Here is an 18,573-nt window from a genome sequence, read left to right as displayed (position 1 = left end):
AAAATGTCATGACTGATAAAACATGAGGGGGGGGGGAATGGCTACCTTCACCATTTTTTTAAAAATCACAAACTTTACCTTCATCACATGAAAGGAAAGGCAATTGCATGGTTGTTCAACCAGCTAGAAATAGTAGCTAAGTACTCCTCAAATCATACCCTAGCAATTTGACTATAGTAAGGACATATTAGATAATTTAATCCTAAAAGGCCTCTCTTGGTCAATGCCAACCCTGCATCAGTACAGGTATGCACAGGCCTGAGCATGATTTTTTTTTTTTTTCTTTCAGAAGATAGTCACCCATGCATGCAAGTTTCTCCATGCAACCAATGTTTAGCCAAGGGAAAAGCCACCGACTTGGGTGCAGAGGGAGACAGCAAGACAATACCGGTGCCAAACTATCAGAACACAAACAGACGAGATAGCTGAAGGAATCTTGCCTGATGTTCTAACAGTTCTGCCAATTTGGACTGGTTCTGTCTTTCTCACTGATCCCCAAAAATGGATGGAAGGCAAAGCTGACCAGTTTGAGAATTGAACTTGCAGTGCAGAATTAGAACAAATACTACAAAGTATTCTATCCAATGTTCTTATAATGGTCAATTCACTATCTTATGAACATAACCAACATATATCTAACACATCTGGTCATGACCAAAAGGTCTTTCATCATATTTTACCTCAGTTTTATTCATTTGATTTTTAAGATTTATGTGAAACTTGATCATTAAGGGTTCTTTTAGTCATTATTAATCATACTATAATTATGTGATTAGACAGTGAAAATTTTCAATCTGGCCATCACTAAAGAAATCAAACATTTGCTAGCTTCCAAGAAGGGAAGGATACTTTCACTTCAAAAAGCCCATAGTTTTAGATGAGAGAAAGAAAACTTGACATTCCATTAATCTTCACAAATGGTAAGTTGGCAGAACATTGAGATAAGGCATGGGCAGCCTATTTTGAGAAGTCACCTTCATGAGACATGGCTCAGTGGGCTGTACTACGAAAACAAATTAAAAAAGTAATTTTTCGTTAAGTTTGCTATTCATTAGGTTTGCGTTAAGTTTGCCATTCTTATCTCAATCAGTCCATGACTGATTGAGATAAGACATTTACAATGCCTCAACTACAAGTGACATGACTTGACAATAAAAATGACAATAAAAATGAGAACTCATGTTAATTAATTAGTTGAAATTTAGCTTACATGCAATGATATATATTTCATAATTAGTTAGTGTGAGATGGGGCTATTATATTAACAAAGGTTGAGAAAGTTGGAAAACAGTTTACCATCCATTAATCGCCAATTGAGTAGAGGATCATAGACGAAGGCTTCCAGAACAGCCATCAGGCTGTCTTTGTATTCGCGGAGAACTGACATGACACTTTCACAAGTGTGTCGATAAATGCCATCAATACCAGTTACCTGTGGAAAATATGTGCTTGTTTATTTGAACACTACATCAATGTGGAGTAAAAGCATTAATACAACTTGAACACTATTTTCTGGCAAACAAGTCAAAATTTTTAGACCAAAATTTACAGCCCCCACCCAAAGAGTACTATGTGTGTGTGTGTGTGTGTATAACAATGTAATAATAGAAATAAAGTGCATTATATACAATGCAATAATTACACTTGCATTGAGCTGTTGGTGTAAGCAAAATGTTTTGGTGATCAGATGAGCTAGCTTTCTTTATTTGCATTAAATTATGAATATACAACTGTATTGTGTAATGCTGAGCATACATATTAATTCAAACACATCTGCATAATTTCTTCTATGCTGAAATTAATACTTCATGAAAATGGTTGCGAAACAGCTGTAATCCTATGGAAGTCATGTGGCTAAATAAATATATATATCCATATCTCATACTGCTAGACTTTATGGTTTTAACAATTGAATTATATATTATGCACTTTTTTATGTGAATGATGTCCTGGTCTGTGGAAAAATTGTGTTGCATGAAAGCAGTCCATGGAGCAAAAATGGTCAGAGATCGCTGCTGTAATTGTCTCTGAATTTCTGAGACTCCTAATTATTTTGGAAGCAGTCATATATTTATGACTATTACCACAACAGGACTAATTATTCAGAGGAGCTGAAGCACAAACAGTGCCTGGTCTTTCATCTCTTAACCTGAAGGATTCATAGAAGTAGATATATCAGAATTCATCTTCGAGAAACAATAAAAGGAACAAAACATGGTAAAGAGTTGAGAAATATATGATTTACCTCCATAGCATTAATAAGCATTCGAGTCAAGCGGAATGGAATTTTTTCAGGGAATTTTTCACGAGTCATTGCAACTTCAAAACAATCACCAAAATCAATGTGTATAATTTTACCACTCATACGATCCAACATTAAATTAGAAGGATGTCTAGAATTAAAACATAAATTTCAACATTAGCAGGAAAAAAAAAAAAAAAATCAGACAAAGAAATGATTAACTGTTTAGCATTTTAGGTCGACTCTGCCTTTCATCCTTTCGGGGTTGATTAAATAAGTACCAGTTATGCACTGGGGTCGACGTAATTGACTTAATCCCTTTGTCCCTGTTTGTCCCCTGTGAGCAATAAAGAGATATTTATTCCATTAAGATGGATGTTCAACAATGATAATGATAAGAATGTAAACAAGATTGATTTTTGATAAAATTTGATTTTGGGAAATACAGGGACAAAAGTTGATATTATAAAGGCCTTAAGGGACATGCACCTTTCTTTTAAACTCATAAATATTGTTTTTTGACATAGGCACAAGTTTAAGAGCCTAAGAGAGCAGTTAAACTAATTGGCTGGTATTTTATTTTACCAAATCTAGAAGGATGAAAGGTAAAGCTGACCTCAACAGGATTATAACTAAATACTGCATGGTATTTTCTAAGATGTTCTTACAATTCTGCCAGTCTACCACTTCGTAAATTCACAAATATTAGATGCAGATAAAACTAGCTAGAGTGAAGTTGTTAATTATCAGCTGCCTGATAAACGAGATGAGGTACCAGTGGTATTTACCTGTCACCTAAACCAAGTATATATCCAACCATAGACATAACAGCCAATGAACGAGTATAATTCGTTCGACGATCAAACCAAACCTGAAAGAAACAAGGACAGAAAAGGGGATTGATTTTTAAAGGATTTCTGGTTTTTCAAGCATAAATATCTGGTTGCTAATTTGATGACAATGATTATGATGATGGTGGTGATGGTGATGGGATAACAAATGCCACAACTATGTTAAGGTAAAGTCCACAAGGAACTGAAGAAAAGAGTCAAGTGCAAAATACTACTTTGTAACGTCATCAGAGGAAATATATTAATAAATAAATAAAAACCCAAAAGGCCAAACACGTAGCAGGTTATGGAGAATTAGATTTCCAGATGAAATAATCAGTAAGATAAAAAACCAAAAGCAAAGGAAACCGTTAATAAGGGTTCTTAAGAAACTTATAAAAAAAAATAAAAATTCACCTCAAATAGTAAACAATTATTTTTAACAATTTTTTACATGTGTAACAATCAACAAAGTTTACTGATTTGTCATTAAAGAACAATTATAAATCAAGGAATAATATGAAATAATTAGGAAGAGGACAAGCAAGGTTTGGAAACTACCAACCTCAGAACTTGGTGATTTATACCAGAGAATCTTAGCAAGGTCATCACCTTGGGTGTGTTCCAAAGCATGCTCAAACACTTCCACTTTTTCCATTAATGTAAGGTGGTCATAGTCAGGAGCCATCTTGAAAATTAAGCCAAAAACAACAACAATTAAGAGAAGAATATTGAAATAAGAAAAAAAATTTTTTTGTCATACTAAGTTCATTGTGCAAGACATTCTCAACTCTCTTGTGTGATATGCTAATAGCATTGGTGATTTGATTGATAGTCAATCACCTGTGATCCATCACAATGTGATGAACACAATGTTTTCCTCAGTGGTGGCAGTTGCAGGACACCCAGACCTTGGACCATCTTCAAGACTCCTTTCCTCTCCTAAATTCAGCTGCCCACTTTTGCACTTTTGATAAAGCTGGAGTATCATTTCCTAATGCAAGGACCATATCAGCATGGATGGCCTTGGGAGCTAAACCCTTTTCCTGCAGTTATATGATAACAGAACAATGCCAAATTTTGTCCATTTTCAATAAAAGTAGCTACTAGTTACTTTGAACTCTTCTTTGAACAGACAGACATCAGTTTACTTGGAAAAAAATAACGCAGTTATTAAGAAGCACTGAAATAAATACATGCAAGATTTCACAGCTCTAGCATCACTCCTTCACAGTCAGCCTATGAACTCTAAAGTCCGCCTTCATACGAGTTCAGTTGAAGAAATAACGTGGGCAGGGAGGAAATTCCAGGCAGTCAACATTCTGAGGTAGAATAAATGGAGACAATGGTTAGTGCAGTGCCAGGTGTGGTGGTGGTGAGGACAGTATGGGTAATAAGTAGGGAATGTCTAAGTGGAGATGATCATATGATCAGCCGATTCTGAAGAGCAAAAGTGAATGCTGTCGTAAGAGAGGACAAAAGTGTATCAAATCAAGAATTACTGTAATTCATTTCAGCAGAGGATAAATTTTACTTAAATCTATACTGAGAACATTGGATTAGCTTTTAATCAGCTGCTTAGTGATGCCAGTACCGCCTGATTGGCCTTCGTGCGGGTGACACGTAAAAGCACCCACTACACTCTCGGAGTGGTTGGCATTAGGAAGGGCATCCAGCTGTAGAAACTCTGCCAAATCAGATTGGAGCCTGGTGTAGCCTTCGGGTTCCACCAGTCCTCAGTCAAATCGTCCAACCCATGCTAGCATGGAAAGCGAACGTTAAACGATGATGATGGTGATTTTAAATCTGCTTTTCATGCTTGCATAGGCTGGACTGTTCAATAGCATTTGATAGGGTGGCAGAGCATATCTGTCTAGGGGTCAAGGGTGGAGTATGTTGGTGTAGGTTGTTCCCCAAGATCCTTGATATAACAAATATGTAATGTGATAATTACCCGAAGCATTAAGCGATGTTCAATGTTGAGCAGGATCTTCTTCTTTTCACGGTAATCTCTGATGAGAGAGTGTAGTGTATCACAGTGAGGCACCCAGCCAATGAGGCCAGAATTAGTAGACAGTGGAATAACAGCATATCGAGTTATCCTGTAAAACAAATGAAAAGTAATGCTGTTAGGTGAAGTGAGTTCAGAGTAGTATTTGGATGGGAGATGAAGAGGGAAACGGTTCCAGAGGAAGAGATTTCATGGAAGAAAAGGATTGAAAAGAGAGTTTAGCATGAGGGCCTGGGAGTTGAGATGTAGAAGTGGCAGGAAATAAAAACCACATATCAAGGAAGCTTAAGCAGAGACAAAATACAGATATGAAACAGAATACTGAACTTCACAAAGGAGACGACAAGTGACTGCATTGTGCAGCAATATGTTGTGCTCCAGAAGACCTGTCTAACCCTTGCAAGCAGGGAAAAAAGGATATAAATATGATGAACTCAGAGGAATAGAAACTGTTCAAAGGATAGTAAAAGAGACAGGTAGAATATTAGACAAAAACATGCAACATTTGTAAGTAAAACTTACGATAAATTTCGGCGGAATGTTTTTGGATTGTTTGCCAATAATGAGTTGACTAAAACAAACAATTGCATCACTCTCTCATCTTGTCGAAGGTCTTCATGTCCTTTTAGAAGAAAGACATAATCCTTGCCATCGCTACCTGGAAAATTTGACAAAATAATAACATTACACCTTACTACTAATTCAAAGATTATATCTTCATCACAGACTCTTGATACAATTGATACAAACAGGTAAAGTCTATTCAATTCTTGTTAAAATGGGAAAATGGATCTAAAACAACCAAGAAAAAAGAAGACAAAAACCATCAGCTTATTGTTATGTGTCAAAATGAATGAAAATTTTAATATATTTCAAAATCTTACCATATATGCTCAATTTTCGAGGTCGCTGTTTGGATGTGATCACTTGGAGAGTAGTTTGAACATGGTGGATGCACACAACAGGCTGGTTCGGGTCATATGTGCCGGGGACAGCCAGTTCCAAGTCTTGACACCGCAGTAAGTTTGGCGACATGTATTGCAATTCCAAAGAAGTTAACTAAACAGAAGAACCACATCAGTTGAGGAATCTTAATATTAAAATACCATTTAAAAAAAAAATCTGACACATCTAAAGAAAATACAGTGAGATGATTATCTCTTAGTTAAATCAATAAAAAAAGAGAGCAATACATTATATTTATGCTGAAGCTGTAAGATGAGTTAAAGGTTCAGAATTATTAAAGATTGTGATAACATGTTGTTGGACAAAGCACAAAACTATTTGCCTCACTATGTTTAACTGGATAAAGTAAAAAGAAAAATAAGGTTCCATTCTTGAATAATTAGCAGTGGAAAGTCAAGTAAGAATGTCTCACAAAAATAATAACCATTCCATCTGTAACAAGGGAAAATGAAGAGAAAACAACAAAAACAAAAACAAAAAAAATCATCACCAATAACAGTTGCAATAATATACCATATCTTCTGGTATACAAGTGAATGCAGTATAACAGTGGCAACATCCAAACATCTTTATTATCTTTCAAAATCCTGCTGCATTTCACAAGCTATATTAACCATTATTAGTTTGTTTTGTTTTTTCATGACAAATAATTACCAGGTTTTCCACTATTTCTGAGACCAAAATTTACGGCCCCTAAAAAGTAGGTTGACTTATACACAAAGACGGATTTGGAGGACCACAAACTGCAAATGAAATGCAGCAGGAATTGTAAAAATAGTGATGCTTTAAATGTTTACCCTACAGGTAGCATACAAGTTGCGGTAGTATATAACTCTGCTGACCTGTATGCCAGAAAATACAATACAGCATGATGAGGCCACTGTAATTAGTTATATCAGTAATGAATATATTATAATTAGTCACACTAGTAACCTTACCCTTTCTACGACAAGTTAAATGAGAAAGTACTGTTAGAAATAATTTTTAAAAATAAAATGTCCCACCCATGCTAGTTATGGGAAGCAGACCTTAAACAATGATGATGATGATGATGAAAGTGAAGGAGACAAACCTGAGGGAGTTGCTTGGTTATTCGCCGGAAGACCTGATAGTAAAGATCCCAGGCTTGTGTAAGATCTTTCAGCAGCGCTGAACGCTGGTATATCTTGCACCACTCCTGGGCCTCAAGCAAGTCTCGGCCATATGCCTAATAAGAATAAAAAGTCAAGGTAATGGCAAGGAATAAAAAGAAAATGACAAGTTCAAACCCAATGGCAGCTTGTGTATAGGCACTGTGGAACTGCAGCGCCCCCTATTTCCACTCAGTTTCAAAAAAAAGTTTCTAATTTAAGTATATAGACCAAAAAGCCTCAAATTTGGAGGGAGGCATTAAGTCAGTACAATTGACCTCAGTACTTGACTGGTGTTTTATTTTATTGACCACCCCCCCCAGGAGAGGAAACATTGACCTTGGTAGGGTATGAACTCAGAAAAGAGTTTACAAAAATTATCCCTGAAGCATATTTTCTATGCTATAACAATACTGCCGGCTTTTATTGATCACAAGGGCCCACGACATTGAAGACAATACAAAAGGACAAAATACAATATCCAAAATGTGGGTTTAACAAGGATCAAAAAGAAATCAACAACAATAAAGATATAACAAAAAATATTAAATCAATGACAATGAGCAAAGAAATAATGTTTTCACCTGGCTAAAAGAGATTTCTTTCATGGTTTGAGGTCCCCTGTCCATCATACGATGTAGAGGTTCAAGAGTTTCAAACATCCCTTTGATGTTTTTCTCCCCAAAGTAGAGCCTAGAAGCTTCTTCTAAGCCTTCATGCCATAGTTCATGCCATAAAATGGCCACACGGATTAATTCTTCACTCACCTGAAAAACAACAACAATAAGAGAAATATTCAGCCATCTTTCAGGTAAAGAATTGCAAAAACACTGTAAATTTTAGTGTGCATTACATTTGGGAACCTTTGTATAGAAAACAACATTAGAAAAGCAATCTGGATTCATCATTGATACATGTGAATAGAGCAAAGTCTTACTTTTCTTTGCTCACATGAATCAGATGGCAGTAGGTTGGAGAAGAGTTTTCCATGTCTTGATGTTGCTCCTGTTGTTAATTCTGCCTATTTGCAGGTTGTAATCTTTCAGTCTCTTGAACAGCAAACAACCCAGACATACTTACATGAAGAACTTGAAACAAGCCTTTTTGTTTGCAATCACTGAGTGAAACATGTCAAGAAACCCAGACATGCTTTCACAGTAAACTGTAAGCAAATGACACCATAAACAAAGGTCATTGTTTAAAATCACTAAGTGAAACACATAATTCTTTCAATCTTTCTTGGCCAAACCACTAAGCAAATATAAAACCAACATACCAGTGTGTGTGTGTGTGTGTGTGTGTACCTAGATAATACTAATTTTAGTGCATATATACAGGCAACCGGAAGGGTATCTGGCCATAGAAAATCTGCCTCAATAAATCCTGTCTGACCCATGAAAGCATGGAAAAGTGGATGTCAAATCAATGATGGTGGTAATGATACTTAACATGCAGGTATGGATGTGTAGTTAAAAAGTTTCCTTCGCAACAACATGGATTTGAGTTCAGTCCCATTGCATGGCACCTTGAACAATTACTTCTTTAAGTCTGGCTTGACCAACAACGTGATAGACAGCAATTGTATGGCAACCTATATGTGAGTGCACACGTGTCTTTACATGTCTTAGCATAAACAGTGCAGTTTGATAGGCTGAAGTATGAAGACATGGAATAAAGCAGCTTACTTGAAAAATCAAGGAAAAGTTGGCATCAAGAGAAGCATCCAGACTGTTTTTAGAAGTTTTGTCCAAATCATACCAGCATGAAAAATAATGATCATGATGACAATACTGGCTAACAAAGATTTAGGGTCACAAATGAAGGAGAGGGAACAATCAAATCAACCCCCAAAGTACTTAACTGTTGTTCCCGATAAGTTGATAATCAAATTATTTTATTATAGAGAACAATCATCATCATCGTCGTTTAACGTCCGCTTTCCATGCTAGCATGGGTTGGACGATTTGACTGAGGACTTGTGGACCAGGAGGCTACACCAGGCTCCAATCTGATTTGGCAGAGTTTCTACAACTGGATGCCCTTCCTAATGCCAAACACTCCAAGAGTGTAGTGGGTGCTTTTACGTGCCACCGGCACAAGGGCCATGCTCGAAATGGTGTATTTTACGTGCCACCAGCACAAGGGCCAGTCCAGGGGCACTGGCAACGATCTCGCTCGGATGTCTTTCCATATAAATTCATATTTATTGATCATCATTTAGTGTCTGTTTCCCATGATGGTATGGGTTGGACAGTCAGGAGCTGCTCGGGCTCCATGTTTGTTCTGGCATGGTTTCTATGGTTGGATGCCCTTCCTAATGCCAACCACTTTACAGAGTGTAATGGGTGCATTTTACATGGAACCAGCAGCCACAGACCCACAAGATTAGGAATTAGGAACACTCAGCTGGAGAGAGTTTCAAGGACAACCACGATTTTACTCAGCTTGATGTGTCTTCTCAAGCACAGCAAACCCCCAGGAGTCAGTCCCCTATCATCCCCTCTGTGAGGTCCAAAGTTAATAGTTAATATAGTTAAAGGCTAAACAATAAGTCAAATGATACTCACTGAAAGTAATACAAACAATTTCTCAATAATACTAGTTAGTATAATTAAAACATATCTCTGAGTTTAAAATGGAACTTACCAGAACGGCTTGTTTTACCAGAGTATTACTGTGCTCACACATGCTCTTAAGAACTTTGTTGGCGGCAGCTTGTCGAGCTAAAACACTGGACTTCGATGCTACTGTCAACGGGTAGATAAGAGCCTAAATGGGAAAAGAAAAAAACAAAACAAAAAAAGAATTATATTTTCTTTTAGAGTTTTATGTTAAATCCTTTTAGCATTAACAACTTCAAACCGATTTTTGTTTTATGATGTGAATTACCTGTTTTAGAGTGGTCTAAAAACTTTCCATCAAAATTTCATGTTATATACCAAACACCAATTACTACGAATAAAGCTATTTTATTAAATTCTTTATTAACTTTAAAACTAATTGAAAATGGTATATTCCTACAAACTAAATGGAAGGGAAGCCATTTAAAGATCAACACAATGAGCGTGTGTGTGTGTGTGTGTGTGTGTGTGTGTGTGTGTGTGTGTGTGTGTGTTCAATTGATTGAACACATGAATATTCATGGTCGAAACCAACAGAGATCCAGTCACCATATTTTCTGGCATACAAGTCAATGTTATATATAGTGTAAACATTCAAACAGTGCTATTATCATGCCAAATCCTGCTGCATTTCACATAAAATTTTTGATCTTTCAAAGCTATTTTGCTGTATAAGTTGATCTACCATTTCTGACTGTAAATTTTGGTCTGAAAGCTTCAACTTATATGCCATGAAATATGGTACTTTACATAGAGTACAAGATGGCTACTGAAACACCAGTTGAGAAGCAAGAGCAACAATAAATTCATGAACATAATGTGCATGCATACACAAACATAAACATTGTGTGGATGTGTATGATGCAATCATTTAACAAATATAAACTGGTGAATCTCAGGTGCATGCATACACACTAACAAACATCTTACAAATAAATATTAAAAAAGAAAAAAATAATGCAGAAACCCTATCTTACCTGGGGGTGAGCTTTGCCAATGTCAATTAGCAACTGTGAAATTAGTCGCCCGACTGAATGACGAGGAGTGTCAATTCTGGCAATCAGCTGGGGTATGACCTGTCAAACAAATTGTGTCAATTAGAAGTGTCAAACAAATTGTGCCTTGTGTTATGCAAGAGCTAGTGGGGAGGGGGACATGATCTGTCAAATAAAGCATGTCAGTAACAAAGACTATAATGTGTCTAACTAGATGGAGGGAGGAGAGGGTGGAGGAGAGAGAGAGGGAAGAGACAGGGTAGGTGGAAGGTGCAAGAGGAAGGAGGGATGGAGAGAGGGGAGTAGAGATGGAGAGAGAGAAAGAGGGATGGAGAGAGAGAGAAGGAGGGATGGAGAGATAGGAGACAGACAAACAAAAAAAAAAAGAGAGAGTAATACATGGATATAAGCTTAACTTGTGCTAAATTTTAGAGTTTATTGCATCTGTTTTGGTCTTCATGAATATATTTCTTTGCTGATCATTGCTAAGAGGAGCAAGATGTTTGTCTCCGACAATAGAGAGGATGCAACATGTCAGCACACTTACCTGCAGCCAGTTCTCAATCTGCATGGTTTTTATCCCTTCAATCAAGGATTCATGCACCTCAGAATAGTGACCGTAGTCAAACCACAGTGTTAGCAATCTGAAAGAATTGAAACAGTCCCAAGTTCGTATTTAGAAAGAGACAGTGTTGGGGGAAATAAAGGAAGGCAGGGAATTAATATCTAATAACAGAAAGAACAGCAAAGGCATTGGTATTTTGACTCATAGAAGAATTCTCACCATGTGACTCTAATGAAATAAGAGTCACATGGTATCTTGTATCAATATATTCAGATTGGAGCCTAGTGCAGCTGCTGGCTTTCCGGACCTCACTCAAACCGTCCAACCCATGACAGCATGGAAAACAGACGTTAAACGATGATGATAAGTACCAGTACTTATTTACCGACTTTGAGAAACAAATGGTCAAGTTGGTTCCAGAAGAATATGAACTCAGAAAATAAGTCACAAAATCAACAGTTGAAAATATTTAGTCCAACATTTCACTATGCCAAGACTTTAGCCAGTAATTACAATTATAAATAATGTTAATTAGCCAAACAGAAATTCATACCTCAGAGTGTCCTGTAAACTGTTCTGGTTTGATAGTGAGATGGCTTTAAATAAAGCACGAACTGCAGGAACGCAATGTAGTAAAATATTAGGTGTGTTCTGCAAGAGAAACCAAAAAAAAATATCAACCTTTTTTTTTTTCCAATATGGATGGAATCATTAACTGTTTTGTTGTTATATTTTATTAAAAGTATACTGCCTGTTTCAATTTTGAAAATAATGGAGAATTTAGTAAAATAACTGTCATTATTAAGATGATATTCAGAATTCAACTTGGAATTTTGATAGAAGATTTTAGTTTAGACCATTTTAAACCTGATGTTTGTAGCACAGAAGCAGAAGGGGTCTCAAGGAGGTTGGTATTCAAAATGTTAATTATATAGCATCATCAGATTTGATAAAGAATCTAAAGCAAACAATTCTCAACTGTCTTAAACAGTAATTCATGAACTGAATATTATTGGTCTTTTATAAAAAATATTATTTATCTTCAAGTTATGAATAAAATATTCCATTTCACTAGTTTCTATGATTTTGTTGTATAGATGTAATTAGGTACTGTATGTATTATTTGTATGCATATATAGTTTAGATTTTCCCTTTATTTTTGTTAAGGAAAATCAAGGAGTGAGAAGAGAAGGAATTATAAGAGAACTACTCACATGGCTTTGTGCCTTCATACCAATGTCTGGAGGAGCTTCTTTCCCAGTGGCTACAGCCCCTTCAGTTTGACTTGCTGATGATGCAGAGAGGTTTGCAGCAGACATTTCTTTCTTTTTGTAATACAAAACGGCTTCATAGTAGGTTAGAGCTAGAGCATGCCAAGCCTGTGAAGAGACAAAGATTAAAGGACAAGCTATTCGTCAAACAATAGTTATTAGTTTTAACTATTTTCTTTCACCTTCAACATTTTACAAAAAATTATTTTAATCTGAAGAGAGCCTATTAACTATGTTATCTATGAGGCTGTCATTGATAAGACCGAGAATGAGAATGGTAGTTTCATTATACAGAATGTAGGGAGGTTTATTATGTAAGAAATACATTTCTGAAGAACACATGGAAGGAGACAAAGGAGCAGTGAACAGGATATAAAACCAAAAAGGTGTGGTTGATCAATCCTGGTTTCTGACAGTAATACTGTTTTCTTTCACGCTTGTGATAGGTACTGACAGGGTAGTTGACATACCCCTACAAGGATTTTCTATACCTTTACACATCTTTCAATCCTTCAAATTCAGATTCAAACTTCTCAACAACACTTTTACACTTTGTATTAATCAGTGATAACAAGCGGCATGGAGGGAATTAAAAATTTAAGTGACCAGATCACATATTTAGTCATTAATGAAATTAAAATTCTATCCATTTACTGTTTAATTAAAAACTATCTTTTTAGCAGCTGTTCAATTACAAAAGCAATGTAGACCTTATTAAATTAGGATGTTGATCCTTTCCTTCCAGAGAAAAGACCTACATTAAATTATAAAAAAACAAAAAACAATCTCTGAATTACATACTTTATACCAATTCTTGTTTCTATCCTGGGCCATTTTAAAGCTGTCTAAAGCTTTTGCAATTGAGCTATCATCAATACCATTTAATTCGAGTAACCAATCTCCTTGTTTCAAGTAGCATCTGGAACAAATTTGAAGATAATTTGAAAAAATAATTACAAAATAAAACTGTTACCATTTCCAAAGATAAATTCGAACATTTATTTTTTTATCAAAAAATTCAGTAAAAGTTGTTTTAATCTTTTTATTGCCAGATTACCGTTCTCTATATTTTTGTTTTGTATTGTTTCAATAGTCTTCCTAACATACTTTTTTCACACTCATTGAAGCACGAATTGCTCCTCACAAACTCACATTCGTGAGATGGTTGTGATACATAAACAGTTTTGAATAAGAACTGAAAAAGCGAAGTATGAACACACAATGCGCATGTGCACACTGAATTCATATAACGGCAGAGAAGAATAAAAATGTAATGTGCAGAAGAGAATAAAACAAGTTATATAATGGTCAGCATGCTATGTCTGACACCACTAACATGCAATTGTCTAACATAAAATCAATCAGTTATAATAGAACTAATGTTTTACTTGTTCATCTACTGTAGTGACTACATGAATTTTATATAAATTAAAAACACCTCATTTTTCTTATAAAATTTATTTGTAAATTAAGAAGAAAAAAAAAAAGGTTTGCAATGGAAATTCCCAGCTCTAACTTTTTGATGTGACAGAAATACCAATCTTTTACTATCTTTAGAGACAAATTCAGAAAGCAGTAAATAATATACTGGAATTGGTTCCCCTTACACCTGCCCCAATTCTCTGCTGGATCAAAACATTCAACTTTCTTATGTCACTATCCAAGCCTAAACCTGTGGATGTGATTTCATGCAATGATTTACAATATTTCCCAGCATACAAGTCAACATAGAATACAGTTTAAGCATTCAAACACCATCACTATCTTTCAAACTTCTGCTGTATTTCACATGGAATTTCTGGTCCTCCAAAGTCATCTTGATGTATAAGTTAACCTATCTTTTTTTTTTTTTTTTTGGCTGTAAATTTTGGTCTGCAAAATTCAACTTGGTGAAATCATGTGCTGTATTTTCAGGCATGCAACATAGAACGATTAAAAATGATCTTACCTGGCTAATAGTTTACGAAGTTCAGTGACAGCAGCCGCATCTCCAGTGGACAGCAGGACTTCACTCTGTCGTTGGGTTTGATGAATAAATTGTTGCAAGGCTGCAAAACTGTCTTGCTGTATAATTAATAAAAACAGATGAGAATTTATATTGCATTTTTGATGAGTATGTTATGAAAGTTCTTTAACGAGTTTAGGAAGAAAAAAAAAAAAAAAAGGCAGAAATACCAATCCCAAATTAACACAACAGTGAAAGTAGTTGTGGGATAAAACTAAAACTTAACCACAAAGAATATGAAGTTGAATTAAAGACCATTGACTCATACACACACTCTCAGCTGTTTCATGGGAATTTTAGTAATAAATTTACCTTTTGATTACAGAGCCACATATGTTTGATGTATGCAAATGTAACCATTGGCATATCTGTAGGTAAATTGTTGTTGCTTTGTTTGGAGAGATCTACACCCATTAACATCTCGAGGGTCTTCTGTGACAGGGCCTGCAAAATAAAATTTAAAAAAAAAAAAAGATTAGCAACAATAACGTGTGTATGTGTGTATACACACACACAAACGAATTAATAAGTCAAGAAACTTTAACTTACCAGCCGGCCACTCTTCCGACAAAGACTGGCATATTTCAACCATGTTTTGACTCCTTCCAGAGGACTAATTACCAATGATCGAACTTGTATAATTTTCTGCCAGTCTTCAACAACCCTTTGACAACCCTGTATAGTAATAACAAATAGAACACTGATAGATAAACATTAACCCTAAATCTAGAAATTTTCACTTTTTTTCCCCCTCCTCTCCTTTTGTCTTTTTACAGCAATGCCCCATAATATACACAGGTATTTCAAAAGTAAATAGACACCATCGTTTTAAAAGAAATAATAATGTATTTAGTAGACATAAATTATGCAGTTTTTAATGAGTTTTTAGTGAGTTAATGGCTAATTTAAAAAAAGAAATCATATTTCTGACACTTTTACATATAAACTGGCCGTATCTGGCCAAAATATTCTACCTGGTGTGTATATACAAAGTTGCCAGGTCTGGCCTCTCACACATACCCTACAATGTCATTCTAAAAATAAACAATCACTTCATTGAAACCTCAAAGTTATGAGAATGCATGATTAATTCAAAACAATGAATTTATGACCGAGTAATCCGAATTCCATAATGTACCATCTACCGTAAATATACCATTAGGTTTTAGAAAATTGGTTTCTCCAGGTAGAGAAGAAACATTTCATTGTAAAAGGAGAGATGCTTGTACTTTATCAATGACAGTACTAATATTAAAAGAAAATTATTCATGTTGGGTGTTAAACATCAACTTTTAGAAAGTTTGTCACCATTGAATTAACCTTTATATAATGAAAAACATTTCAATTTGACAATAAAGAGTCAGTAATGTTTCATAATTACCTGTAATCGGTCCCACCACATCTGTTTAATAACATCTCGCCGCTCTGGTATCAATTTGTACTGAATTACTTCCTCCAGTTCAGATAACATCTGAGCATTTACCATTGGCTACAACAGACAAACATTCATTTTTTCTACATAGGAATCACATAAGTCAACAAATTTAGAAGCAAATTCATTGGAAAGCCTCAACATTTATGCCGTTCTTAAGAGCACTACAATGCAAGTGAAATGATTTGCATTGGGAAATGAAACCAATTCACATATTTGGCTCTCTGGAAGTTTACCACTCTGCTAAAGCTTTCATCAATGGAAACATTATTTAGGGAAAAAGAAAACTTTAAAAAAAAAATTTTTTTTTAAACTCTATCTACAAGGTAGTTTTGACCATTTCCATAACCAACTATTTTGACCATTTCATCAAGTTGGATTATAATTAAATGACCAGATCTCTATTTAACCCACTAAAGTGTCTTTTTTAAAAAATATATTTCATCTCTGACTGACAGTTGTATTAAAAATTGGTTTCAAATGTACTGAAATATATTGCCAAATTGAGATAACAGAACAAGAAAGAACTTCAAATAATTCTAAAAGATGAGCCAAAAGCCAAGACTTTCATGCAATACACCAAGTTGACTGCAAGTTATCTTTTCTGAGGTGTCCTAGTACTGCATCCCAGTTCAAGACAGAAAACTGATGCTATTGCATGCTTGTTGCATCAGTAAATTGTATCATATACCATGTTTTCTGGCATACAAGTCAAATTTTCAGACCAAAATTTACAGTTAGAACAAGTCATAAATGGAATAAATGTCAGTTCCAAACAGTGGAGATTATATAACAGCATCACCTACTTAATTTACATACCCATACACACAACAGGCTTCTTCCAGTTTCTGTGGACAAAATATACTAAAATTTTGGTTGTCCGGCTCTACAGTAGAAGACAGTTGCCTAAAGCACCATGCAGTAAGAATGAATTCCAAACCACATATCTGGGAAGGAAACTTCACAACCACACATTCATACCTGTACTTCTACAGCTGTAAAAATGATTTCAACAAAAACCCTTACAAGTAAATGTAAAACAACACACAAAAGTATATTCTGGTGTAAAATAAACTGTAAAAACTTACCCCATATGCTCTTGCATAGCTTTCTCCTGCCATTGCTGTTAACTCTGTGTCTAAAATATCCCTGGCTTTGTCAATAAACTTATGGAAAATAGAAATATAGATATTGATAATAATAATAATAATAATAAAATTATTGATAATAATAATAAAATTCACATGATCTGACTTTTTCCCCCCTCATAACTTTCAGGAAAATGGATATGTTTTAGTGAAATTTTACACAAATACTTTTCAAAAGGCATAGATTATAAAGAAATTTGTGGGGGAAATTTTTTCGAAGGTGGCGGGGATAAGGGTTTCAGATCAGGAAAATCAAACAAGCTGCAACCACTCTGTTTTGACGGGGATTTTCCCCCCATTTCTTTTTAACCACAACTTTCAAAATGATGGAGAGGGGCATCTTTCTATGAAAAAAATTTAGAAAAGTTTTTCTAGAACCCCACCCCCTCATCATCCCACTCCAGATTGATTTTGGCCAATTTTATATAAGAGATGATAATAAAACAAAGTTTACCTGAAAAGCTTGGGAATAGTTTTCATTGTGAACAGAAAAGACGGCTCTATAGAAGAAGTTTTCATAAGTGTTCCTTGGGATGAACGTCAGGTAGTCTTCCATACTATTCCAATCCCCTTTTAGCAAATGGAAAAGATACAAAGATAATTACACTGCCATACATTGTCACATTGGCTGCTCTACACTGTCCTACACATCACATCTAACATTAACCCTTTGAATGTGGAAAGCAGATTTTCCACTCAAAACTTTATTACTTCTAATTGCAGAAAGCTGTTTTACACCCCTAACCCCCTGGCTTTGATAAATAAAAAAAAAAAAGCTTCTTTATACAGCAAGAAGTGGAGACACCCCCAGTGATACATTTTACAAATGCCAATTTTTAAGATCTTCTTAATTATTTTTTCCACCTTCGAACATTAGGCCTCACTGAGGCAATGACTAGTGACCAAGAACTTTGGAAATATGCTGTGCATGAGAAGACCCGGCAAGACAAGTCAGGCCATAACCCATGGCCATTACCAGGGTGTAGCCAGCCTACTTATGCATACCTTTCCTTATTTGGACACAAATCCCTGCTTGCGAAGACCTGTTGGGGCAAATGAAACCGTAACTGAACCAAATTAATGACTGGTACTCGTGCCAGTGGAGCGCCAACAGCACCCTCCGAGCAGGATCACTGCCAGAGCAGCTGTCTGGCTTCTGTACCGGTGGCACGTAAAAAGCACCATTTTAGCGTGATCGTTACCAGCGTTGCCTTACTGGCACTTGTGCCGGAGGCATGTGAACAAAACATTCGAGCGAGGTCGTTGCCAGCGCTGTTGGACTGGCTCCTGTGCAGGTGGCACGTAAAAACACCATTTCGAGCGTGGCCGTTGCCAGTACCAACGGACTGGCCCTCGT

At 35.7% G+C, this 18,573-nt stretch overlaps 1 protein-coding gene across 2 annotated transcripts in view; it reads right to left on the bottom strand.

Moving 5' to 3' along the window:
- The window catches only part of LOC106870424 (serine/threonine-protein kinase mTOR), a 72,546-nt gene that overhangs the window by 11,533 nt on the left and 42,440 nt on the right, over nucleotides 1-18,573 (bottom strand). For both annotated transcript variants that reach the window (XM_014916489.2, XM_014916491.2), the window contains exons 33-53: nucleotides 17,671-17,786; nucleotides 17,157-17,234; nucleotides 16,018-16,125; nucleotides 15,186-15,311; nucleotides 14,949-15,080; nucleotides 14,580-14,695; nucleotides 13,433-13,550; nucleotides 12,575-12,739; nucleotides 11,914-12,011; nucleotides 11,343-11,439; nucleotides 10,778-10,876; nucleotides 9,826-9,948; nucleotides 7,764-7,946; nucleotides 7,122-7,256; nucleotides 5,968-6,142; nucleotides 5,606-5,741; nucleotides 5,027-5,174; nucleotides 3,638-3,760; nucleotides 3,031-3,113; nucleotides 2,246-2,393; nucleotides 1,297-1,432 (exon numbers count right to left, since the gene is read on the bottom strand). In XM_014916489.2, coding sequence (XP_014771975.1) covers nucleotides 1,297-1,432; nucleotides 2,246-2,393; nucleotides 3,031-3,113; nucleotides 3,638-3,760; nucleotides 5,027-5,174; nucleotides 5,606-5,741; nucleotides 5,968-6,142; nucleotides 7,122-7,256; nucleotides 7,764-7,946; nucleotides 9,826-9,948; nucleotides 10,778-10,876; nucleotides 11,343-11,439; nucleotides 11,914-12,011; nucleotides 12,575-12,739; nucleotides 13,433-13,550; nucleotides 14,580-14,695; nucleotides 14,949-15,080; nucleotides 15,186-15,311; nucleotides 16,018-16,125; nucleotides 17,157-17,234; nucleotides 17,671-17,786 — 2,643 coding nt within the window. The remainder of the gene's footprint in view (nucleotides 1-1,296; nucleotides 1,433-2,245; nucleotides 2,394-3,030; nucleotides 3,114-3,637; nucleotides 3,761-5,026; nucleotides 5,175-5,605; nucleotides 5,742-5,967; nucleotides 6,143-7,121; nucleotides 7,257-7,763; nucleotides 7,947-9,825; nucleotides 9,949-10,777; nucleotides 10,877-11,342; nucleotides 11,440-11,913; nucleotides 12,012-12,574; nucleotides 12,740-13,432; nucleotides 13,551-14,579; nucleotides 14,696-14,948; nucleotides 15,081-15,185; nucleotides 15,312-16,017; nucleotides 16,126-17,156; nucleotides 17,235-17,670; nucleotides 17,787-18,573) is intronic.

This window comes from Octopus bimaculoides, chromosome 12 (genome assembly GCF_001194135.2).
Source record: "Octopus bimaculoides isolate UCB-OBI-ISO-001 chromosome 12, ASM119413v2, whole genome shotgun sequence".
In the NCBI taxonomy this organism is placed as follows: Eukaryota; Metazoa; Mollusca; class Cephalopoda; order Octopoda; family Octopodidae; genus Octopus; species Octopus bimaculoides.
Note: the sequence above shows the minus strand (reverse complement) of the source record. Positions and strands in the feature narration are given on the sequence as shown.